The 27,997-nt window shown below is 32.1% G+C and overlaps 1 protein-coding gene across 1 annotated transcript; it reads right to left on the reverse strand.

Moving 5' to 3' along the window:
* Positions 1-19,242: 19,242 nt before the first annotated feature.
* Positions 19,243-26,979, reverse strand: LOC141679670 (protein FAR1-RELATED SEQUENCE 11-like). Its single transcript, XM_074486109.1, has 9 exons — positions 26,533-26,979; positions 26,034-26,156; positions 25,794-25,936; positions 25,536-25,632; positions 25,086-25,324; positions 24,773-24,935; positions 20,236-20,397; positions 19,636-19,737; positions 19,243-19,314 (listed from the first exon to the last, which is right to left on the reverse strand). Exons 1-9 carry the CDS (start codon positions 26,977-26,979, stop codon positions 19,243-19,245), a joined length of 1,548 nt encoding a protein of 515 aa, XP_074342210.1.
* Between the last annotated feature and the right edge of the window lie 1,018 nt (positions 26,980-27,997).

The raw sequence follows: 27,997 nt of genomic DNA on the forward strand, positions 1-27,997 counted from the left end.
AGGCTGCTGACGTTAGGTTTAGCAGCTTAGGGAAATCTTGTACAAATTCTGATGTAATTTAAATTTCATGAATGTATTCTCTTGATATATTAATGAAATTTGTTTTTGTTTCAATATCCTGTCTCTGAGATATTTTGTAATGCATTGATAACTCCTGATACATATTCATATTCTGATGACCATATAAATTCTGTTTTAACTTAAGTTCTGATTTTATTTTATCAGTACTAGCTCGTCTGATTTATTATGGTCATTTTCACTCGAATTTTTTTTTCAAAATACTGATGTTGCAGTGAAAAATAATTAAATAAGTGGGAACAGTTTCAATTTTGAATTAAAACTGATTCACCTTGATTAATGGAATAACTGGGTAAGTGGAACGGGTTTTTTTTCCTTGAAAAACTGCAAGTGGGTAAGTAATGATTACTGTTTTCTCGTGCCCATTAACTATTCGTTTTTACTGCATATCTGACAGGTGTACAACGGTTACATTCTTTCTCAAAAGTATAAGTAAGACAGAGAGAGGATTTTTTAATCTTTTATTTCCTTTCATACTTTTTCTCTCTATTTGCTTTTAATCTCTTTCTTCCTCTAACTGTTGGTTTTTCATATAGACATTCTATCAAACACCTAACAGGCACTTATACATCTCGATTAATTTCATGGCACCTAAGGATTTAATCATTGATGGAGCTAATTTTGTTCCAAACAACTATGCTGTAATTCTTGAAAATGCTGAAGCTCCGTCTGAATTGCATTTTGTGCAAGATCTTCTTGCACACAGTGAAATCGGGTATGCATTGACCCAACCTTCAGTCTTCTCAAGCCAACAAGTTCTGACACTTTGGAGGACTGGAAACTTTGATAATGGTGGTCAAACTGGTACTCCTAGTATTGTTCTCGAAGTGGGTGATTCTCCTTATGCAGTCACTCCTGGTACAATACGCAAGGATCTATATCTCCCAGAAGGATGTACTTTTTCAATTCCAGAGGAATCAGCTCTTCAGGAGTTAATGGCCAGTTTGGGGTATGAACAGAGTTTGGCAAAGTTTGGGCAGTTGAAACGGGCTCATATCAGAAGGGAATGGAACTTCTTCTTCGACTGTATCACTAAAGCTTTTGGGAACAAGTGTTCGAATTTTGATGCCATCCCCATAATGAGTCAGCACATCGGGTATGTCATTATAAACCAAACTCATTTTGATTTTGCAACTGCTATAATAGGTTTTATTGGGGATAAGATGACAGAGGATAGGAATGTTGTTTACTTTGCTAGATTCTGTCAACTTATATATACTTTTTGTACTGATGAACCTCGACTAACCAGTACCTTAACTCCACCTTTCAAAGTTGCAAAACGTTACTTTAATGACCTGGTAAATGCTGACACTAAGAAACAAGTGGTTAGACCTTTACAGATTCCTCAGTCTGTAAAACAGATCTTAGTAAATGCTGATCCTGATTCCTATAGATCTATTTATCCTGATGTCCAACCAACAACCACCTCCCAAACACCACAACAACCATCAGAACATACCACTCATACTACTCAACCAACCCTCAGGCAATATATCAAATCCTATCTCTCCACTTCACAGACAGTTCAACCCTCATCCTCAGCACCTACTTTGAAGCCTTCATCTTCCAAGCCTAAGAGGACAAAGACTGTTCCTCAAACACCTCAAAAGAGAAGGAGGATTGCTTTGAGAGAACCTGTTGTCAAAGAAGCTGAGAAAGTGACTTCTCAGAATGATTCTGGAATTGGAGGATCTAGGCTTCTCAAGAGGCTTAGAAAAATGATTGTTCCTGAAACTCCCAAGGAATCCATATCTACAAAGAGATACAAGAAACAGAGGGCAAAAAGGCCAGTTTCAGTTGATGAAGAAGTAGCATCTAAGGAAGGAGATCAGGAATCTCTGATCTCACAAGAAAAGGAATCTGCTAAAGTCACTACTTCTCCATCAACTCCATCTCATGACGCTATTCCTGAACAGGCCAACACACCATCTGTGTCTCCTATACCAAAGTCTGTATCGCCTGTTAATACAGGCACAAGTGCTGATATTGATATCCAGACCTTGGTTGTGCCTGAAGTAATTCTTTTAGAAGTTCCTACAACAACTAATCCATCAACAACACCTGATACTGATGCTGCTCAAACTCCAGAATTATCTACTACACCTTCTCTGCATCTAGATTCTGATGATCAGAATATAGGTGAACATCAGGATATGGCTGTTGATCAGAACTTAGAACCAGATCAGCAATTAGAGGATGCTGACGCCTCCATTGCTACTCACACTGTTGTTTTATCAGAAGATACTGATTCTATAAGTTCTGATGCTGCAAATGCTAGAGATACTGGTGATGCTGCTCCAAATGTAGATGCTGATGAAGCAGGTCCTTCAGGACATGCTCCTCAACAAACTGTTCTTAAATCTGAACTTGTTAAGAAGTTTGTTACCAGAGACGCACCAGTGCCTTGGAGTGAAACTCCTGCAGGACATGAGTGGACTAAGGAATGGAACTCAGTTTCCTGTGTTCCATCTGCAAAACATCTAGTTGAGCACTTGACAAAAGCTGATGACATGTTAAATTCTGATGATTTCAAAACCCAGCTTAGAGTCACTGCATTGAGTACTAAACATCTACAAGGTCTCCATTCAACTACTCATGCAGAGCTACACAAGATTCAGGAAGAATTTATCAAACAGGAACAAATTCAGAAAATTGACAAGATAAAGTTCTTCCAATCTACCTTTGATAGGATTGCTTATATTGAGAAGACTCAAGAGAAATAACAAGCTCAGATTGATGATATTCTGAAAAATCAAGCTTCTCAGCAATCTCAACTTACTGAAATCCAAGCCTCAGTGGAATTGCTTGTCTCTCTTCTACTACCTGCTGATGCCAAAAAGGGGGAGAAAGTAATTAAGTCCAAATGCAAGACTGACAAGACACTGAAAGGGAAGGATGATGAAAAGGATGATCAAGGAAACTCTGGAATGGGTAGAGGTCATAGTCAAGGTAGAGGTTTTTCATCAAGAAAAGCTGAAATCACAAGTCACAGGACAAGTTCTGATACTGGAAAAAGAATTACTTCTGCTACTGGTAAAAGGATAAGTTCTGATGAACTTTTAGATCTTGATGAAGAAATGTCAAGACAGTTATTTCTTCAGAAAAATCCAGGAATGGACTTGGAGAGTTTAATGGAAGAAGAAGCCAGACTTAAATCAGAAAAAGTCATATCTAAATCTGAAGCTTCTGGTGAAAAGACACTTCCAAAACTCAAAGGCATTGTGATAAAATAAAGGACAAATACTGAAGCAACATTGGCTAAATCACAACCGCAGATAGATCCAAGATCCAAGGGTAAAGAAAAGGTTGGTGAACCTATCAAGGTTTATGTGCCTCCTGAGAATGAAGAAATCACTGATGAAAAGGATGATCTTGCTCTGACTTCAAGAAAAGTTCTTAAAACAACCTCTGACATGGTTCAAGTTGTTCAGAGTCAAGAGACAGTAAGTTCTGATATTCCAAAGAAGCGAGTAACCTCTGACATAGCTCAAGTTAACTTGATATCAGAAGTTAGATAAAAGACACTCCTACCAGGATTCACTAAAGCAAAACAGACTCAACCTTTGAAGACTGCTGCAAGTGGTTTTGAAGCAAGAGTAATTACTGGAAAGGAAGCAAGCGATAAAACTGGATTGGGAAGTGCTGATGAAAGAAGAATACAGAACACTACCAATGATCCAACTTCCTTGAGTGAACCAGGTATTGGAGCAACTCCTGAGAGATTGAATCAACTGGAATCTGTACAAATGGTTTACCATATCTACTTGAAAGAACACATCTTGTTGTAATTCATGACGGATGGTAGGGTTAATCATATAAGGCAAAATGCCATTCCATTGAAGTATTTTGAAGAATTGGAGCATGTACTATTCTTACTTCAAGTGGATGACAGATTGACAGGAAGTGCTGCAGACTATTTGAAGGATCAGATTCAGAGACAGAAAAGGCTTTATTCTGTTAAGTCTGACAACACATATGTTCCAAAGTATAGAGATCACAAGGGTGATATAGTTGAAATGAAGCCCAACACTGCTAAGATTATAACTACCTTTCTGGGTTACAGGGCTGTGGAATTCAATCTTGAGTCTGATAAAGCTTATTTGATCAGACTGGATCAGGATATAAGAAAAGCAAAGATTAATGATCTCAGGGCTGCAATCTTTCAAATTGGTGAAGATAATGCAGAGCTTAAAGATACTAAAAGGAGGATGATTGATGAACTTAGATATGCTGAGAGATGTTTGTTGAAGAACTATCTCAGAACAACTCCTGACATCAGAGAGATCAGAAGATGAAGCCAAGTCAAGATCTGCAACTGCTTAAATTCTGATATTTGTACAGACTAAAGCTGTTATCAGAAGTTAAATTTTGGTAAAGCTTTAAGGACTGTAAGTTGTAGTTATCTAGTCTAATTCTCATGCATTTGTACTTAATGTTTTTGACATAATCAAATATCTATTAAACTTGTATATTATTATAATTTACAAGTTGGGGGAGATTGTTAGATATATTTGATAATGTCATGGCTAATATGATTTATGTTTAGTTTTCAGAACTTACTTAAACAGGATAAATCAGTACTTACTGAAATCAGGACTTAAGAATATCAGTACTTATATTATCAGGAGATAATCATCAGAAGATGGATATCAGAACTTAAGTGCTGAATGATGTTCAGATAAGGACCGTAGCTGATTAAAGGAAAGAAGATCGAGATAAACATAAGAAGAGATATGCATGAAGAAGGAATTCTATGAAGAATAGAATACTTGGAAGAAAAGATATCTGATTGATATATTTTAGGAAGCGGAATTATATTCCATATCAATTAGCGATTATCTTGTAACTGTGTAGTATATAAACACAGACATAGGGTTTACACTATAAGTGTTATTATATTCGAGAAGATTATTCATTGTAACCCTAGCAGCTCTCGTGATAATTATTCATCACTGAGAGGTAACAGTTCCATACTGTAACAGAGTTTATTGTTTCAATAAAGTTTGTTTTCTATTACTTGAGATATTAAAGTTCAATTTGATTGTACTTTACACTGTATTCACCCCCTTTACAGTGTGTGTGTGACCTAACATTAACTATGATTATTCCAGCATTTCTCGTTACACCGACCATAACGTAAAACCTCTGTAGTGTCCCTGTTACTATGATTTAGCAGCTCCTGAAATCACATGACATAATTATCCCTGGTGACTAAAGTTGGTAATTCATCTTCTCTAAAACAAGCAACAACAAACTCACAATCAAGAAGAATTTGAAGCACTAATTTCATACCAGATAAACACAACGAACATTGTACAGGAACCTCCACTCGTTTTTTAATATAATTTGCTCCTTGTAGGAAGGCAGCCAAGTAAAGCTCTCCACAAGAAGTTACAAACTTTAGGAGGAATTGTTAAATCCAATAGTTTCCATCAGAAGCCTGCTATGTTTTCCTTACTACACATACTTTTCATCCGCTGTATTAATTTATAAGCACTTCTTCCCGAGTAGTAGCCTGTATATTCCTCTTTCCATCTCCAACGATTCTAATTCACTGAGACATTAATAGGAATACTCAAAATTAATGTCATTAAACAAATCAGAGAGAATATCATCATCCCACTTTCTTTGGTTCACCGCCATTAAATTAGAGACTGTTTATCCTGCCAAAGCCTCCTGCCTTGAATGAATAAAAGAATTATCTAAATGAGGAAGCCAAGCCCAATCTAAACTAGGAATTTTATCACCTGAACCCACCAACGAACCCCTGATTTAATTAATTGTTTCAATTCAATTACTTTTTCGTATCCCCTTGTTCTTCGGATACAATTCGATCCTTCTACATCTTAAACGCGCATTATGAAAAGAATCATTAGGAATGTATTGGAAAATGTGGATAGTAGTCCCACATTGTCAAGTCAATTTGAGTCATAATTTTAGTGGATGAATGTTGCGTGCGTGCAATGAGTGATACTTGGAATGCGTTCTCCACCGAGAGAGGTTTCCGAGACACTTTAAATCAGTCAAAATGACTAAGAGATGGATGAGATATGATCATCCAAAGTTTGTCTCTTAGTAGTAAAAATTTGTGGAAGAAAAGAAAATCCCACATTGATTTGGCAAAAGAGCATACATAGCTTTATATAGCAAAACACAAACATGCAAATCTTAGGCTTTCGAGGGACAATCCGAGGCTTGCGAAGTCTTCGAGCTTGCCCGCGTGTGCGACGTGCGGACACAAATGTAGTAGAAAATTGGCCCGAATAATCATAGCCTAGTTTTACTAATTTAATTTCCACTGGGCTTGAGCTTTAAAATTATTAATTCGTTTTGATTATGGATTATTATAATTGATTTGACATAATAATAATCAAATTCAATTACGGATTTGATTTATTAACCGGCTGATTAATTAACGTGTAGAGTAGCACACACGTTTCCCTAGGCCTATATAATATCGTATCAGGTTTAGGGTTATTTATTTATTCGAAATACACCACACAGCCGCCTCCTAAAGACAAACCATGCTCTCTCTCTCTCTCTCTCTCTCTCTCTATTCAAGTGATAGTTTCTTGCTCCGTTCTAGTTCGCCGAAGGTGTTGTTCGCGTAACATCGTCGTCTTCTCCTTTTATCCTGGGAGGATAACAACTCGCACATACAGTGTGGGCCGTAATAGAGGATTTGATAAGAAAATAAATGTTGCTACTGAGAAGGAAAACATGGTGGAGCATGTTGAAAACTCCAAGCCCAAGAAGACCACTTCTGGTAAAGGGGAAAAACTGGCACCAGGGGAGGGATTTTGAAGTCAAAATTTTAAGGGAAGTGCTACAACTGTGATAAAGTGGGTCACAGGTCTTCTGATTGCAAGAAGCCCAAAAAGGCCAGCAAAAAGAAAGAAGCAAACATGGTCGATCATATCTCCAAGGAGATGGGTGACATAGACCTCTGTGCTACGGTCTCGGAAGTGAACCTGGTCGGCTTTAATCCGCGTGAGTGGTGTATTGATACTGGTGCTAGTAGGCATGTTTTCTCAGACAAGGCAATTTTCTCTAGCCTCAAAATTTCCGATGCTAGTGAGAAACTTTACATGGGGAATTCGGCGACTTCTACCATTGAAGGTGAAGGCACGGTGATTCTGAAAATGACCTCTGGGAAGAATCTGACTTTGAACAATGTACTATATGTGTATGATATTTACAAGAACCTTGTGTCTGGTTCTTTGTTGAATAAGCATGGATTTCGTATTTTAATTGAGTCAGATAAAGTTATTTTGTCTAAGAGTGGTATGTTTGTAGGCAAGGGCTATGTAACTGATGGGGTTTTTAAGTTCCATATTATTTCCATTAAGGACGATAATGAAATAAAGAATTTTTCTGCTTACTTGCTTGTGTCTCCTAATTATGGCATGCTAGATTAGGAAATGTTAATTATGACACTTTACGAAGGTTAAGTGTAAAAAAATACATACCAAAATTAACAATTGATTCAAAACATAAGTGTCAGACTTGTGTTGAGGCAAAATTAACGAGATCATCATTTAAACGTGTGGAAAAAAAACCAAAGTGCTAGACCTAATAAATAGCGATATATGTGATTTAAAATTCGCTCCAACAAGAGGAGGAAACAAGTATGTTATTACATTCATTGATGAATGTACAGAATACTGCTATGTATATTTGCTGGAAAGAAAAGACGAAACTATAGATAAATTTAATATCTATGAGGAAAAAGTTGAGACACAACAAACTGAGAAAATTTGTGGAGGTGAATACATTGAACCTTTTGGGAAATTCTATTCACAACATGGCATAATCTATGAAGTCACTGCACCATACTCCCCTTAGTTAAATGAAGTGGTTGAGAGAAAGAATCGCACTCTCAAAGAAATAATAAATGTGATGTTGCTAAGCTCTGGACTTCCGCAGTTGTTAGGTCCAAAAGGTACATACGGGGGGGGGGGTGAATGTATATTTTCGTTTTCTAAAATTAATTGTAGCGAATAATCAAACTATGTAAATGAAATAAACACACATAAATATTTCTGGGTAAATATGCTTTTATTCAAAGTATAAATACCCGGAGGTTTTCTTTCTTGCAACTTCAAATACAAAGATCCGAAGCAACAAATATAAAAAGAACCAAATACAAAGGCTATCAATCTAGGGTTCTTTTTATCACTATAAAAATTAAAAGCTCCTATCAAATGATATTAAATATAATTAAGGAAGTTTTAAATAATGAGTGTTACAATTTTGTAAGGCTTTAAATGGTGTGAATCAAATTGGACATGACCTCTCCTTGTCAAATCAAGCTTTTAATAAGTGCTAAGATAAAACTTCAAGAGCTTCGCACTTTTGTAAAGATGGAGAGAGATAAATTCAATTTGCATCTATTTGGTTATATAGATTAATAAGATGTAGAGAGAATATGACTACGTGGTTGCATCAAGACCAAGCAGTTAAATTGCACAGCTTGCAAATCCAAGATACTTGCGACCAAGAGGAATTTTAGCACTTAGAAAAATCTTTGTTCACTTGGTTACTTACGACCATAGCTTAGCTAGAGGGAATTTTACTTAGTTTCTTTTGCAAACCACACTTACTTCCGACTCTCTATAACCTCTAGAACTTTTACTTGCGACCCACCGAGCAAGGATAGTTGCCTTTTTGTTTATGGCGACTTGAATTAGGAGAGGGAGTCTTCTTTTTTACTTGCGACTATACTCCACCTTGTATATGCCTTAGCTTTATTTTCTTGATTTGCAAGTTAGTGCACATACTATGGTTTCATTTGTTTAAATAACAAATACATGCATGCGGGCCCCTGTGTTTTACTTCCACACGTGTTGTTCATTTTGTGCAACACAAAGATCCACGCGCTAGCATGTTCACGCGGCCAGGAAGCAGGAGTGTTTGTGATTCACGCACGCCAAAACAGAAGAAGCTGCCATTTTTCTTTGTAAACTCAGATTCGTGGTTCTTTTATTTAACAGCCGAATGCATGCCACCCGATAAACTAACCTGCCAATTCCCTATTTCTTTTGCAAAGCTTCTATGATTCAATTCTTTTATTTGGTAAAACAATACACACATGCATGCAAGTCTGTGAGCTCAGGGAGTAACAAAACATTTGTTATTCAATTAAATAAATAAATGAGATTTAATATATTTATTTAATTAAAAAATCAAATATTAATTTATTTATTTAAAATCAATTATTGATGTAAAATTAAATAAATAAATGAATTGATTTCATTTATTCATTTAATAACAAATCAGTCATTGATTAAAATAAATCCTGTAAATTCTCGGGCTATAACCCTCTGTATCTTCAAGCCTTCTAATCTCCGGGATTTTGCACTTTAAAATATTTTCAATCTTCTCGAGTATAAAAATCACTTATCAATATTTCTAAAAATAATACTTCATTTTCTTTCTCGGATCAGTGACGTCTAGTGCAAGGGTCTGGTTCACAGATGACTAGTTCCGCTATCAGGCCTTCGTATTATACCCTTATAAATCATTGTGAAGTCTTCTACCAAATATAACCAACTTCACTAGAAATCCTTGAGGTCTTCACACTGTTCCCGATAACTGCTTCAAATGAATCCAACCTTATTCCTCTGATGCCTGTGTGTTTATGCCCTAGAGATAACACTATGATGTTTTAATTGACATTAGGATTATTAATGTTTATGTTCTATCGCTTATTCCCTTTATAGTTTATTAGTTCTTAATTTACCGCGATATAAATGTTAGATTAATAAATGTACTTGGAATATGATATGCAATTATATATCTCTAAGAACATGACTTAGAAATGAGATTATGAGAATAGTATAAATATTCCTAAAGGTCCTTAGTCGAATATTATTATTAAGGGACAATAATAATGCATTAAGACTGGTGTGTTTGTTGACTGATGATCACATCTCATTGATCATCGGTAAAGTGATACTAAAGTCAAAAACACATGCAGATATATATGTACATGGTGCTGAACAGACCCAATGTGAAATTCTACATGTCTATTGTGTCATTAGTAATTCTCACAGTGATAATGATGTAATGATCCTTAGACCTGAAGTCATTATATTTCTATACGAGAATTAATATACATTGATTACATTAAAAGTTATCCTTGACCGGGTAATGATAAAAGTGGACATTGGGTATATTATGAATCGTATAAGAAATATGAATGATCTAGATGGGATTTAACCCTCCTATTTTAGGAGTGATATTATTAGCCTCTTGTGTGAGCTAGACTATGAAATGTGTGGTCACGCTCAAATGTTGATTTGATATGATAGTCTACTCATTGATCAAGGAAACTTGGATTAAACTATGATGAGGATGACACATTGCATGCCTCTAGTTGAATCTATAATATTTGGTTAAAGGGATTATATTACATTGTACATTATTCACGAAAGGTTTAATCGATCACCGATTTAATTATTATTACTTGGGTAGCAATGATGTATTATTAGATGTCACTCATTGTTTATAGTTTAAATATGAGATATTTAAATTATTCCCAACGTAATGCTAACCTATAGGTTCACACAAAGAAAGCATGAAGGAATATCTAATTCAAATTCGGATTTGAATTAAAAAAGGAAATTTGAATTATTTATTATTAATTAATTTGGACTTAATTAATGGGATAAATGAATTTCGAATTTGTATATTATTAAATACGAAATTTAGTTGTTATTTAGTAATTGAGTTAAACTTAATTATTAAATAAATATAATTTCAGGTTTTAATAAACTCTAACTTGGATTAGGGTTAGGACTGTTTTTGGTCTCTCTATATAAACATCCTTAAGGCTAAAATTAGGGTTACGTTTTTCTTAGATAAAAACATAAAAACCTAGAAGCTAAAGGTGAGCGAGTGAGACAGGGGAAAACAGGTCCGTTCTTGGTGCTAGTACACGTCTTCTCCGTACTAGCTTTCGTGTGGATACCTCTACGGCGTAGATCGTTAAGGCGGGATACATGGTGCTCGGTTAAATCTAGGATCTCCTTTTGCCAACCATAATCGAAAAGCTTCTTCAGGTAAACAATCTGATCTACGAATTAAATATTTGTTTTTCGCATGAATCCTGCGGTGGGTTTCGGAAACTCTGATTTTTCACGTTTTAATTATTATTTCCGTTGCGTTTATGTGCTCAAAACCCAAAAAATGGTATCAGTGCTACTTGTGAAAAGTATTTAAATCGTTTATGTGTTTACTGGATTTATGATGATAACATGTATACAATATGCCATGACTGATAAGTACGCGATTTGTATGTTATGTTTGATGTCTGGTTTATATTAAGTGATATAAACTGTTGGCCAGATGATCTATTGACATGATCTGTTAAACGGGGAATGATTAGTATGTATATGATACATGCTTCTAAAACTACATATGATGCAGTAGTGGAAGTGACTGGTTCATATATGATCTGTAGTCCCGAAATTGAGATTTATGTACAAGACTGGTCTTCCGTTGATGCACAGAATTGATTATCCGTTGATGGAATTATTCATTGATGGATTTATCCGTTGATGGATTTATACGTTGAAGTATGATTTATCTGTTGATGGATTTACCCGTTGAAGTATGATTTATCCGATGATGGATTTATCCGTTGAAGTATAATGTGCATTATCCGTTGAAACTTATATGGGTAAATATGTATATATTTTGAATATATGATATTCATGAGAGTTATATAATCATATGATGATTATATAATCTGTATATATACTGATATATACATGTTTTGTTTTTGTTCTTATTATATGAATCGTATTTAATATGATTTTGAATCGGATGCAGCGGATTTGCTGAAATCTGGGTCTGGTGTCCAATTTTGACGAACGAATATGCTATTATATATGGAATCATCGATTTAATATTTTCTGAATTTGATTATGATTTTTTCCATAATTTGTTTTTATGATTAGATCATGATAGGTATGATATGTTAAAATCAGATTATGTGTTTTAACATGTTCTTATGTGTTAACTGAGCATGGTGGATGGTTATGGCTTATGACCTTAGGTTAATGGTTTTGGTTCAATCTTGTAATTATTAAATCTCGAATGTAACTCAAGTTCTTATTGTAAGTACATTAGATTAGTTTTTATTTTTCCATTCGTGTAATGTACATGAAGACATGAAGATTTGAAGATCAAGGAAGGGTAATCTCAGATGGAGGCTATCCAAGGAAGTAATACATGAAAGAAGACGTGTAATAGTTAGCTTGTATTAATTTTTCACCTTAGATTGACCTAGATCTTTGTCATTAGCTTGATGAAGATCACATAGGATAAAGCCATAACCAACCACGTTTACTTATTGCACTTTACATATATATGCGCATATGATGAATGTATGTTTAGAGTAATTTATAAAGATGCATGCTTAATTAGATTAAGGATGTATGTATTAGATACGACACCCATGCCATGCTTGCTAAACAAGATAAAATCTGTAATGATTCAAGATTTTAAAATGAACAAATGATTATGAGATTCTTGTGTTTATGAAACACGGAATAAAATATAAATTTTCTTTGTTTCTGACATGGGGCGATTTTGTCAAAAGAGAGTTCATTGAACTTGTAACGTTGTGGGTTTTAAGCGAGACCGTTGTGATTCCCTCACTACCTGGAAATCAAACCATTGACGAATATTGATTTGAAGTATTTTTTCAAGGAAAAACTGAGAATCTCTTTATGATGTGATCATGATCATTTTAAAATTAACAAAACCCTAAAGTTAATATTAAGTTGATCAGATGCCTTCCAATGTGTTAACCCCTAGATCGAAAAGGAGTGGGTTCGCCAAGTGAAGTACTCCCATCTATCGTGGGAGATGTGTTGAAGTATATTGATACTTTTTGACTATTGGGTTTGACTTAACTAATTTACCACAATAAGATTGTGAACTTAGAGGCATAGAGTTTGGCGAGATTTATTAGATAAATATGAACAGATGTTGTTCCACCAAGCTATCCAAGAGTTATATAGTTGATATAATTGACAAATGTTGTCTACCTTAATAATCATGTTTTAGGAGAAAAGCCAAAGCTGACCTAACGCATAGTGAAATATGGATCTTGGCTCACTAGAAAGGATATAGAAGATATTCTTTCCAAATTAATAGTTAGGGCTATTGATTTGATAAAAATAGTGGGAGATATGTATTATGAATATATATATAAATAATTACTTGAATATAATTTAATGATCATCTGTAGACTAAGTCATTTTATGCACTTTAATATTGTAGATATCAAATGACAAATAACACAAATAACTTCTCTATGTAATAGTCCTTGAGAAGGACAAGCTGACATGAAATAATTTCCTCGATTGACATGGGAACTTGAGGATTGTCCTCGGGTTCAAGGATGTCACTCAACCCCCTCCCTTATTTCTTCTAGCTGAGAATGAAACATGTGCAGAACGAAATGCTTACCAGAAGTAAATTAATTATGCAACTGATGTATCATGTCTCATGCTGGTAATTATGAGTGTTGAGCTTTAGAAGTAACAGGAGTATAATGATGCTTATGATATGATTGAGTACCTTCAAAAAGGGTAGTATATTGAAAATGAAAAAATACATACAGATATATATACATATGTATTCATAGAAAATCGTTTCCATTTATTAGAAGATTTGATTAATAATATTTTTCCCCAACTTTACACTTTCCTTCTTAATGTTATCAATTAATTTACGATTCTCTTTAATCTCAATTAACTAGTACAATATTTACGTTTCTACAAAAATATGCATTAAATTAATGATTTCCATTCTTATTAATATTCTTAATATAATTTGAATTACATGGTTCAAGCCTTTATTAATTTCCTTATGTAATCTAATTTATGTTTAAAACCATTTCATTTTATTTAAATATTTATAAAATCTAAACTTTTTTTCTTTAAAATCATTTAGATCTACAATATCTAAAATTTGGATTGAAATTTATTTAAATTCTTAAACATGAATTTTTGTTTAAAATTTGCTAAAAAAACATGTTACAACGGTTAAATTTGATCACGTTGCTTCTTTAGAGATCACGATTTACATGGTAGACAATTTGTCTATCTATCATCTTCTTCATAAATAAATTAATGTAATTAGAACTTGTGAATACATTTAGAGAGTGATCTTTTCAAATGTAAAAATGTATGGTAAAATATAGGTGATTAAGAAAAGTGTAATTATATATAGGTGATTACTTAAGTGAATCTTTAATTTATTATTATTATTATTAAGAATAATGATTTTTAAGAATAAGATTCTCTTAAATATTTTGTGAAATACGTAAGAAAATCTTTGTTATTCTATTAATTTAATTAATATTATTAGATCTTAGTTAAAGATAATATTATTAGATCTTAGTTAAAGATAATATTATTAGAACTTAGTCAAGAGAATCTCCGTACTAAAATTTAGAACACTGTTTTTTGAATAATGGGAAGTAACTTGAATAATCTCTTTAACCTCTTTAGAGACCTCTGTACGAATTGGACCTATAGGTATAGAGTAATGCTAGATAACTTAAAAATTATAACAAAATAGTTATAAAGTGACTTGACATGACATGTGTTGAAATATAATTAGTGGGTACATATGAATACACGCGGATCCCATATTATTAAATTTTTTATAATAATATTTGGGACCTCTAGCATTTTTCATAAGTATAAACCGTATGAACCAAACCTATGAGCACAAGCACAATCCACGGAAATTTTGGGTACGATAACATAATAATTTCTTGTATCTTTTTTAATTTAATCCTGATTGATTTATTGGTGACAGCCCACGAATTTTGTATATGGTTAAGATAGTGGGACACTAGCTATTAATGGAAACTAGAGTCAGGTTTCGAGGTATAATGTTGTTCACACAAACTTGACTTGCACATGTTTTGGTATGTAATAATAATTCTTATTAAGGTCACTATGATAGACTTGAGAGATATGCGGGCCATGTCAGAAAACAGTTCTAGTTTTCTTTTGACACATCTTGACTCCAGATATATCAAATTAGAATGATCAAAAATGGAATGAAGAAAACAAAAAGAAAATCCCGAGCTGTCAATATTTATCTATTATTATGTTTGGCACCCATGTTAACTAACTTATACCAATAAACATTAACATTTCTGTGTTATTTTTTATGTCTATTTTACTTCACATATCTTGAGTTAAAACAGTAATAGAAATTTAAATGATAATTTTTCCTAATCTGTATTTAGAGTATTTCATATAATTATAGTATACCACTTTCATTTCATAAATTTAGAAAAAAAACTTTAATATTTTAATTATTGTAAAAATCTTAGAAGAAAGCTCGTTAAAATTAATGCAGAAAAGGACGAAAAATAAAGACTTGCTAAAACTGGATCAAAGTTTCATGTTAGACGCTGAAACTGGATCGAAGTTATCAGACTATATGGGGAAATAGTCGATTAATTAAGATTTTTTTTAAATCAATAATTCAAAAATTAGTACTCTGAGTTTTTTTTTGACAAAACACTGCGTTTTTGTGTGGTGCCTCGTAGAGAACTAATCAGTTTCCATTCCAACATAATAGCTACTAGTTAGCTGATGGGACCCGCATGTTTGGCCGGCTCAAGCTCAAGACTCGTGATAGGCACGTATTAGTGGACGAGCAAGTTTGCTCACGAGCCGGTCTGGCTAACTTAAGACTCGTGAAAGGCGTATTACTGAACGAGTAATGTCAGGCTCATGCCGATTCAAGAAATTTGAGCTTATATAGGACTCGCTGGTTACACGAATAATGCGACTTAGCCGGAGTGCATATGATATTATGTATTGAGCCGAGGCTGTTTCTTTTATTCTTGTTATTTTGTTGGGTGCATGTTGCACCTCCCGCGTGAAAGCCTGCAAATATAAATTTTTTTCATTAAATAAGTAAAATATATATAATTTTCAGATAATTAATAATTATTTTTTAAGTCAAATAAGATATAATTTTGAACTGTGCGTAAAAGAATCATTTGTTAAATTATTAAATATTTAACATATAAAGGAGAACAATACCTCTATAAAATCATTAATTAAATTTTTGTTTACAAATAATTTGAGATTATCCCTCTCAAAAAACGCAGCAAACCGTATTTACATTTTAAACAAAATATGAAGTAAACAAAATTTTAAAATACATACTAAAAATATTCTATCTATCCATAATTTTATTTAAACAAATTCTTCTTGATGTTCATTGATAGTTGACGTGCCCAATTTCGATGAATTAGCCATATCATTCAAACATCTTCTCCATCCGAGTCATTTTCTTTTCCTCCTTGTTATCTTCTTGCGGTTTGATCCAAATCTTTTTCACAAACACATACCTTTACCACGTTCAGCTCAAGACTTAGATCTCTTCTCGTCCAACATTTTTCTACCTACATTGAAAGCAGACTCAAATGCATTTGTAGAGGCATGAACTATTAAAATTTTACTTGTATTTTAGCTCAAACCGAAAATTGATTCTCATGATTCTTCCACCATGTTAGTATTGAAAAATCTCATCTAATTCATAATTATAAAAAAAAAACTTAGTCATACTAAAAGAAGAAGTAAGTGTAAAAGCCGTAATGAAAATTCTAAACTTTTGTTTTTTGGTTAGGATACCCGAAATGGTACTATTAAATCTACTAACATACTAGTCTTTGGTGGTATAACATTTTGAGTTTTGGAAGTATGTACATAGATAAGACGATTTAGTAAGTCTAAACAATTTTGTACATAAGGATAATGATCATATGAAATTCCTAACAACTCATAATAATGTAGTAAATTTTTTTCTAAACCTTCATTGGTAACACTGGGATTAAGAAGACACGCAACATTATAAATATAATGAAATTATGTAAAGTGTTATATCTACTTGTCCTTTCATATCAATAGTAATTGCACTAAGATAAACATTAGTTTTAAAATCACGTAAAGTAGTAACAATATTAACACATTCAATAATAACATGATGCACACTTGGTGTTTAAACATGCGAATTTTTTTTAGTAGCATCTGCATAACACTCAAGTATATCACGTATGCTAGATGCCAACTACCACTAAAATTCGCTAAACAATTCACCCTCCTATTGGTTTCCTATGTCAGAATTATATATACTTGGTAATAACTACCTTATATTTAATTTCCTCATTTAGTAATTTATAAGTTGAACTCTAATTTGTGGGAAAATCAATACCTCACTTCTTCACCCTTAACCCATTTTTTTTTGTATTTAAAATTTAATGTGTATTCCTAGAAATTATTCTAAATGTCTAATGAATGTTTAATCACGTGCTCTAAATTCGGATTCTCACCAAGGGAGAAAGGTAACTCGTTTAATGTAATATAACTAGAAAAATCTTTAATTATTTTATTTCTATTATAAGTGAAAGGCATACATCCACCAAGGACAATGTCACAAAGCCACCAATTTATGTTTGTTGTGGTGAACCTTCACGTGCCTCTCCACTTTCATGATTTTGCTCCGTTATTTCATAATGATTTTTTAAGTGCTGATCAAGTGTACCCTTACCGGTCCCCTTATCTTGAATAAAAGGGGTTTGAATTTTACCGTTTTGAATACAAAGCAAATAAAATACTTTAAATCGGTTCAGATCTTTTGCCATTTGTTCTCTCGAAAAATAGTTCAAAACGTAAATGAATGTTTCGTACTAGAAGCATTATCCACAAATTTAAAAATAAAAATAATTCTAATATTTTTATTAATTATTTTTTTTAAAAAATAATTTAAAATATAAAACTCAAACTATTAAAATATTAAAACAATAGAAAGCATACATTTGAATTTATGTTTAAAAACACAATTTTTTTTAAAATGGAACTCGTTAATCAAACTTTAAAAAAATATAAAAAATGATCACAAAAATGCATAAGAAAGAAATGTAAAATTATAATAAAACTGAAATGCACAATGATATAAATTCCCGAATTTGTGCGTCAAGGTGGGAGCATTGCGTTAAGTTGGCTTGAACTTTGAGATGACTGTTTTTCCACTGTCATTTTTGCCAGAATATTTTTAAGCTCACCGGAAAAAATGAAGCTCGCCGGAATTTTTTGGAATTGCTTGCTTACTTCGAGTAACTTGTAGAATCGAGACTTTGAGTCAGTATAAAAATTAAATTCAAAAATGAATATGTAATATATAAACGAAATGTAACCAAATAAACTAGTTAAGAGTTCAGAGCTTACTGTGGTAGAAATGTTTTATCAACTTGTATTACTCGTGAGAATTAGAAATATAGTAGAGAGAGTCAAGAGTGTTGTAGAGAGTAAAGGGAGTTTGATGGTATTTATAGTCGAGGCTATTGCTGCTGAGTTTGATGGTATTTATGAATATTATGTGTATAATAAATTTATAATTAATATTATATATATTTCAATAAATATTTTATTTAAAAATAATATCACATACTTGTTTTATAAATTTCATAAAACATGCATAAGATTCAATATAAACTCGGTCAAGAACTCGACTGGTATAGAAAGTGACCACCAAGTGTAAAGCAGAGAACAAATAATCCAGTCGATAACTTGGTCGTTATCGAGTAGAAAGCGACAATTGGTCATTATTAGGTCAGTAGCTTTTTTGGATTTAGCTCAATAACCACTAAATAATTTCGATCATTTTGTGAATAGATGTTCATTTTTTATATGAATCCAGTTGGTATTTGATGCCCATAAATGGTTAGTTTTTGTCATTATTTCTACAGATCGACATGTATTGGCCCAAGATTTTATTGATGCTGTAATTTGCAATCGCGTACGCAAACACGAATGATACTAATTACAAACACATATCAATCATAATCAACTAACATAAAACCCAATAATAACTATTTATTTATTTATAACCAATCACATGTTCAACCAACTACATTTGTTGATTTTACTATGTTCATCAACTAACCAAATTAATAACCAAATATTCAAAGCAAATATACAATTAAATGTACACAAGTGGATTCAAACCAACAGTTGAAAGTATTTTTAAACCAACAATGAAATATTACTAAATAGCACCTCCCGCACCACTGTCCCTTTCCGAATTACCCTCCCCGTCTTCCCCATGCTCGCCATCCTATTCATCTCCGTCATCGCTACTGGTCATGATGGTGTAACTATCACCGCCTTTTGGATCCTTCCTTATAGCCTAAGATACATATGATGTTAAAACGCTTTAAAATAGCAATATAAAACCTAAATTGAGAAGTTTTAAGATTCTACCTCTTCGTGCTCCGCCTCATACCTTTTGTAGATTGAGGTGAGTATGATCTCGACATAACGGGTCAACTCTCCAAGAAACACAGTTGAGAAGGCCGCGATACGAGGTTCCAAAATTTGTTGCATTTGAACCGTGACAGAGGCAATGGTATTTACTTGCTCGTACGTGGGTATCATATGATATGTAGATGGATTTGTTCTAGAATCTTTTATTGTTATTTTTTGGAGGTCTTGTCATTCCTAGTGCTACGAGCTCGAGCCACCATTGTATAGGATGTTCGGCAGCCTCGCTTCCCCCGGGCATGCTAGCCAATGCATCCCAGTTCCTTTTAACAATGTCCGCATATCGGGCCTATAAAAAAATTATGAATATCAACATAAACACATATAGATGATATATAATTAAATACAATACTACCATGTGAATGAATAAGTAGTAAAGAGTACCACTATCTCCTGGCTTTCGGGTGTGAAATACTCAAAATTTGGAGGCAACTCGTCAAAAGAGACACCAGAAACTTTTTTCAAGTGCAAATTTGTGTACCAAAACCACACTTCTGATTTTTATCCACCCCCATTTTCTTCCTATAGTCCTATATATAAATGACTTAACTAAAAAAACAGATACGCCACTGAAAATGGCCAAAACATGTAGCTATAATGAATCAATTTTTTTTAACATCTTCATGCCTAACAAATCTTTTGCACCAACGTTATTCTTTGTTTTCTGCTTCTTTTAATTATAGCCTACAACATTTGCTACAATATATGAGGGATGTTGGTACGCTGCACTTTTCCAATGATTCACTATATCCTACCTTCGTCCATCATCCCAATCACAGGGATTTACCTTCAATGGCGGCAATCCCTTATTATCGACATCGTCGTATGGCTTTGAATTCACATTGTTTATTGTTATTTGGATGGCATTCTTCATGCATGCTATAAGATCATTAAAAACATTGATCTTCTTGAGACTCTTGTGTGGCTTGTAATAAAAATATGATGAACACTATGCAATTAAAGAACAAAAATGGATAACATACACAAAAAATCATAAACACACACACACACACATACATACATATATATATTGAACATTCATTAAACTCCTGAAACAAGAAAAAAACTGTAGGTGTACATGAATGCACCATATGGCCATTATACTTAAAAAAATTATTTAAAGGTCCTTTTCATGTCGAAGTTCTTAATATTTCATATAGTCTAAATTAGGAACTTGTTAACATGTCTATATGCCAATAAAAAATCAAAACTAAACTTGTAATTAATTTAAATATTGAAATATGCATGGATATATATACTTATTGTCCTTTTTCAATACCAATCCAAATTGGACTGGGGGTAATTGCTTTAAAAACCTTTTAAGTGAGTCCTCCCCACTGGTGTATATTTGTATATTTAGGTTATTGTGCTTCTTACAAGAGTTGATGCTCTATCTCCTAGTTTGTCATTAATATCTCATATTCCCAGGGCTCATCTTGTAAAGTGTGTGAGGATGTCCCCATCAACGCCACTTTTACACCCACGTCCGCCGCTAGACGTGCTTTTCATTATCCTTGATTCTTTGTTCGTCTTCCCCATCAGCCTCTTACCTCCATCTCTATCACCGGTCATTATTAGTCGGTCCGTGTAAAACTCGTCCCTAGATTTTTAAAATATTAATTATTTAATTAGGTGCCACTTTTTGGCAAAATTTTTATTTTTTAAAGTTTCCCACCATTAAAAACAACTAATTTAGTTGTTTTATAGTTTAAAATTTAATACATTTTTATTTGGTATCATTGATATATATTAAATATTGTTTGTTAATTTAAATTTGAAAATATCAATGATCATAAATTTAATATTTATTAAATTTATTCAATATATTTAATATATTAAAAAAATTAAACATAATGTATATATAAAAAGAATCTTTAAAAATAAATTTAAATTAGTTTGAGTTTTTATTAATCATTTACTGGGTCAATCATGATATTATAAAATATAATGTTGTATTTTAAAATATAAAAGCGATATGATATATTCGAAATAATGAACTCAGCCTAATAATCGATATAAAAATTATTTTATGTCGATTGTGACGAGATTATTTTTTTCATATCTTAATATCAGATGAAGATACCATCATTTGTATCATTGGGTTGTCAAAAAGAATAGTTCAAGTACGAACATTAGAATTTCTTTTACTGTTACGGTGAAACATTAGTATGAACTTCAATACCGGAATCTCGCTAATTTTTATTAATATAATTAAGAAATTATAATTGATTATTTATAAAACTTTTACCCTAAATCCTAAAAAGAATCAAAAGGTCATCGTTATCGATTATTTTACTGTAATAACGACCGAAATGCGGTCAATAACTTGGCCGGTATAGAAAGCGAACAAATTGGTTGTTACCTAGTTTATAGCTTCTTTGGGTTAAACTCAGTAATAACCAACTTATGACGACCATTCTTTAAGGATGAGGTCATTTTTTGTATGGCTCCGGTCGGTATTGATGCCCAGAAATAGTCGATTTTGGTCGTTATTTTAGCAGATCGGTCGGTATTGGCTCCCGAATTTTTTTTGGGTGTTGCAATTAGTACTTTAGGTATGCAAACACATGAAATACACATTTTATCTATCAAATACACATTCTAAACAATAAATATATTTAACCTATCAACATACTGAAGGATTTCGAGCACATAATCGCAACGGAAATAATGTAAAATTAAATTAAAACCAGAATAAAATCGAAATCATATGCAGGATCCATGCGAAAATAGATATTTAATTTGTAGTAAGAATGTTTACCTCAAAGAAGCTTTAAGAGTTAAATAATGGAGGATTAAAGGAGTTTCAAACCTTGTTGAATCATCACGTATCCCGCTCTCGCGATCTACGCTCTCTGGTATCAGTGTGGACGCTTTTCTTGAAAAATTGATGTGTATTATAATTAATACTAATCTGAAATCAAAATTTATTATTTAATTAAGTCACACTTAATTAATTAATAACTTATTGCGGAATTAGTTTAAGTAATTTCTCTAATTTAGTTATTTAATTAATTAAGTCATACTTGATTAATATAATAAATATAACAAACTACTTATTTAATTTAAATTCATAGTTTAAATTATTTCTCCTTCCAATGTTCTTTGTATGTGACTCTGTAGGTTATTATTATGTTGACAATAATTTTAATATCTCATATTAAAATTATAAACAATGAACGATATCTAGTAATACATCATTGCTACTCAAGTAATAATAGTTAAATCGGTGATTCGATTAAAACCTTTCGTGATAATATACAATTTAATATAATCCCTTTAACCAAATATTATAGATTAAACTAGAGGCATGTAATTTGTCATCCTCATCATAGTTTAATCCAAGTTTCCTTGATCAATGAGTAAACTATCATATCAAATCAACACTTCAGCGCGGCCACGCATTTCATATTCTAGCTCACAAAAGAGGCCAATAATATTACTTCTAAAATTAGGAGGGTTAAATCCTTTCTATATCATTCATATTTCTCATACGATTCATAATATACCCGAAATATTCTTTTATTATTATCTAGTCAAAGGTAACTTTTAATAGAATCAAAGTATATTAATTCTCGTATAGAAATATAATGACTTCAGGTCTAAGGACCATTACATCATTATTACTATGAGAATAACTTATGACACTATAAACATGTAGTATCTCACAACGGGTCAATCCATCACCATGTATATAATACATGTGCATGTGTTTTGACTTTAGTATCACTATAACTATGATCAATGAGATGTGATCATCAGTCAACAAACATACTAGTCTTAATACATTATTATTATCCCCTATAATAATACTCGACTATGGACCTTCAGGAATATTGATACTATTTTCATAATCTCATTTTTAAATCACGTACTTAGAGATATAGAATTGCATATCATATTCCAAGGACATTTATTAATCTAACATTTATATCACAGTAAATTAAGAATTAATATACTATAAAAGAAATAATCGATAGAACATAAATATTAATAATCTAAATCTCTTAAACTAAAATATTATAGTGTTGTCTCAAGGGCACAAACACTAATAATCTCCCACTTGCACTAGATCCAATCACCCATGTATCTAATACTCATGAAACTAGTATGACCATCGTGCTTCTGCCGTGACAAAGCCTTAGTCAGTGGGTCTGCAACATTATCATTACTATGCACTTTATATTTATATCTCCTTGATCATTAATCTCATTAATAAGGTGATATCGCCTAAGGATATGCCTAAATAGTCTCCTTGGCTCTTTCGAAAGCATTAATATATTCGGCTTCCATTATAGAATCACCAATGTTCTTGCCGTGAACTATTCCATCTAACATCACTTATATTTAGACAAAATAAAAAACATACATAAACTCATAATCATCATTGTTTGTCCAAAAATTAGGTTCGGAAACTAGCATCAGTGTAACCCTTTACAACCAGTTCCCTATGTTTTCCATACACCAAAAACAAATATTTAGTCTTCTTTAAGTACTTAAGAGTATTCTTGAAAACTATCAAGTGACCCTTACCTGGATTAGACTGGTATCTGCTCGTCATGCTCAAAACACAGGAAACATCAGGATAAATAAATATCAATATACATATTATAGATCCAATTATTGAATCATATGGAACTTTTTTAAATGGCCCTTATCATCTAATGATTTAGGAGGAAATTATCCTTTGAAAACACTATCCCATGAGACATCAAAAATATATCCTTTTTTTGCCTCCTACATCCTAAAATGATGCAATACTTTATCAGTGTATGTACTCGGACTAGGTCGATTAATCTCCTCAATCTATCTTTATAGATCTTGATCCCTAATATATAGGTAGCATCGCCTTAGTCTTTCATCGATAAATTATTTCTCAACTAAGTCTTAATAGCTTGTGGAGAAGGTATGTCATTCTCTTTTTGTTATATATCATCTACATATACGGGTTTTCTGCTGTGTGCCCATGGGCTCACGCTAAGAAGTATATATTTACACTTTTCAATGATATTTAATGCCAGTCAGCTACTTTTTTGTTTATTCCCATAAACTTTGTTGTTCTCACTTTTTTATTTTAACAATACTTAACCCTGGTTAACATGTCTTATTTCAAAGTTTTTTAATCTATTTGTATAGTTCTTGTGTTCTTTTTTTTAATTTATTCATTTATCCAAATTACATATTTTTTTAACACTTTTACTCTGTTTCTGAGGCCTTTTCAAGTGCATATGGTTTTCTTCCTCTTTTTCCTTGTCTGGACATGTAGTATAGTTGTGACCTTGTTTCTTGCAAAATCTGCATAATTTTACTTGCTTCATATTCACCTCTTTTCCTCCTTTTGATCTTTTACTCTTTGGACGCCCTTTGGTCTTTGATTTAGGAGGGCAATAAACAGGGCCAGCTAAATTAGCATCTTCAAAAATATTGCTTTCTCCCTGGGTCTCACTAACCACATCCACCACCCTCTCTTGATCAAATATTATCTTACTATGCCAACGCAATAGAAAGTACAAAGATGGAATAGTGAACACATCTTGGTGAAGGAACACACTCAAAATGTGACGACAAATGATTCTCCAAAACTCAAAGTGTTTACATGAACACATCAACATTTATCCATTCTCCATAACTTCATACTTTTGTGTATCACCTTGAGCATAATGTTGCACTACAAATCCCCCAACACTGTTTGTGTGTATAGTATAATGAGTAGCTCTTTCAAAATGTTCTTGAATTTTTTTGAAAGAGAATGGAGTCAAGACTTTCTGTGCTTGCTCTTCCAGGGGAGACAAAGTACGCAGGGAAACTCCTCTGTATTTCTCTAACATTCTAGCTTGTAATTGATTTTGTACAATATCTTCGATAGCCAAATCAACCTATAAAAATATTAATATCACAAATAAAATTACATCTTAATAAATAATGTTATGATAGATAATAAAAAAGATACTTATATTTAACCTATATTTAACTATATTTAACAATATTAATATTAAAATACAACTATATCATAATCAAACTATAACAAAAAATTAGAAAAATACTTACTTACTTTATACATTGGCTTAAACATATAAGTGAACTTACAAATCTCTTGATAAATGCATTGAAACTTTCAGATCTCCCAGTTGTGGTCATTCCAACAAAAAAGTGTTCACGGAGATAAGCAGGTACCCAAGAATGCCTTATGTTGTACAAACCAAATACATGTTTGTTCTTCTCTAGCTTATATTTCTCAACCACTCCCGACCATCTATTTTCAAACTCATCATAGTATCAAGTCTATACAAACTATAGAAATCTGAACACCAATTAAAATATTGTTTACAGAGGATTCCTGTTAACCAATTACTAAATTTTGATGTAATGTGCCATATACAAAAGGCAAGTTTAGTTAAAGGCATTTCTTCTGCAATAGCTTGTGTCATCCAAGGATCTTGATCAGTTAATATTGATTTAGGAGGCTTATTCATTAGGGACACAAATGTCTGCATATAATATACATACACAAATAAATAAACAAACAAATATATATGTATTTTAATTAAAAGGACAATTATATATAAATATAAAAAATGTACTTACCCTCATCAACCAAGAAAATGTATTTTTAGTCTCATTACGGAGAATAGCACATCCAAATAATATAGTCCTACCATGATTGTCTATTCCAACAAGCATACCCAATGGCATGTCATAAGCATTAATCTTGTAAGTTGTATCAAAGATCACAACATCTCCAAATGATTGATACTAAGTAAAACAGTGAGCCGGCGACCAAAAAATATGTTCCAATTTTCTTTCATCATCCAGTGTAACAGAGTACTGAAAATTTTGGTTCTCCTCTTTAGCTATCTTGCAATATTCAAAAAAATCTAATACATCATTTTTTGCTTGCTCACTACGAATTTTACTAAAAAAATTATGAATATCTTTTGAGGTGAATGAAAGGTGACCATGTCTAATATTTTTTAAGCTCCATCACACGCATAATTTGTTTCACACTAAGACCTCCATCTTTCAACAAAAGAATATGTTTTTCATCATCTTTTGTCATAAAACGATAAGATCTAAGAAAACGTACCTCTTCTTGTGAAAATAACTCATGATTATGTGTAACAATAAACTCAGTGACATGCCATTGTTCTGGAAAAATTTCAAAACTTTTCTTTAATGTTACCCTCATATGAGCTTTACAATCACACCTAGTAGATGGAGTATTTCGTTGTTTCAGCACTGGATCCACCATCTTTGAAAGTTGCAAACCTTCACGATGATACACAAAATCTCTTCTCTTGATTTCTCCATCTTTATTTTTGTCAAATCTTGCTTTACAGATAGAAAAACCATATTGTTTAGCATATTTGTGATAAAACAAGTATGCTTCTTCTTCACTCAGGAAACATTGGCCAATGAAAGGCTCAAAGCTGATATTTTCATTTTCTTGTTCTTCGTCTTCACTAGCTTCTTGTTCTTCATCTTCAATGGCTTTTTCACAAGATTTGTTTAGATCAATATTATTCCTCTTCATCTTGTGAAAGTTTTAAGAAAAGACAGGGGTTTAAGAAAAAAACAGGTGAGATAGACTTAGTGAGTGAATATGAAACGATTATGCTTGAGTACAGTTATTTATAACAAAGTAATAGTAAAATAAAGTTAGGTGACTAATTAAACTTAAAAAGAAAGTAGACTAAAATAGTATAAATTTTTTAAAATTAAAATATTAAAAAATTATTATTAGGTGACAAAAAAACTTTCATATTAAAAATTCATATTAAAATATTTTTTATAAACAATTTTGTAATATTTTTGTTTTATAAACTTTCATATTTTGTAATTTTATAATATTTTTTATAAACAAAACTTATAAAAAATATTATTAGGTGACAAATAAAACTTTGATATGAAATTTTATTATTATTTTATAATTTTGTAATATTTATCATTATACAATGTTCTTGTCTAATAATTTCATGTCTTTTTAATTTTAAAAAGAGAAAGCAAATTTCTAATATGGAAGTAAAGTTTTTACCAGGGTCATTGATATTGATAGAATTTGTATAAATTTTTTATGATAATATTATTGTTACATAATGTTTAGTTAATATTTTAAGCTCTTTTTTTATTTTTAAAGTAACCCGGTTATTTTAATATAAAAATATGTGATTTGAAGAACTGAATATATATAAAAAGAACACGGTACAAGAGGGTATGATAAATATAGAATAAGATATGTTAACCATGGTTAAGCATTGCTAAGATCAAAAAGTGAAAATATAAGAGTTAATACTTTCTATGGGAATAAACAAAAAAGTAGCTGACTGGCATTAAGTGTCATTGAAAATTGTAAATATATACTTCTTAGCAGCAAAAAACCCGCTACATATAATACTAGGAATATCACATGGCTCTCACTAACCTTCTTATAAATAAATGATTTATCTTCGTTTTAAATAAAGCCAAACTCTTTAACTATTTCTTCAAAATGAATATCTATCTGCCTAAGGCTTGCTTCAATCTATAAATAGATAAAAACAACTTACAGACCA

Source organism: Apium graveolens, chromosome 8 (genome assembly GCF_009905375.1).
Source record: "Apium graveolens cultivar Ventura chromosome 8, ASM990537v1, whole genome shotgun sequence".
Classification (NCBI taxonomy): Eukaryota; Viridiplantae; Streptophyta; class Magnoliopsida; order Apiales; family Apiaceae; genus Apium; species Apium graveolens.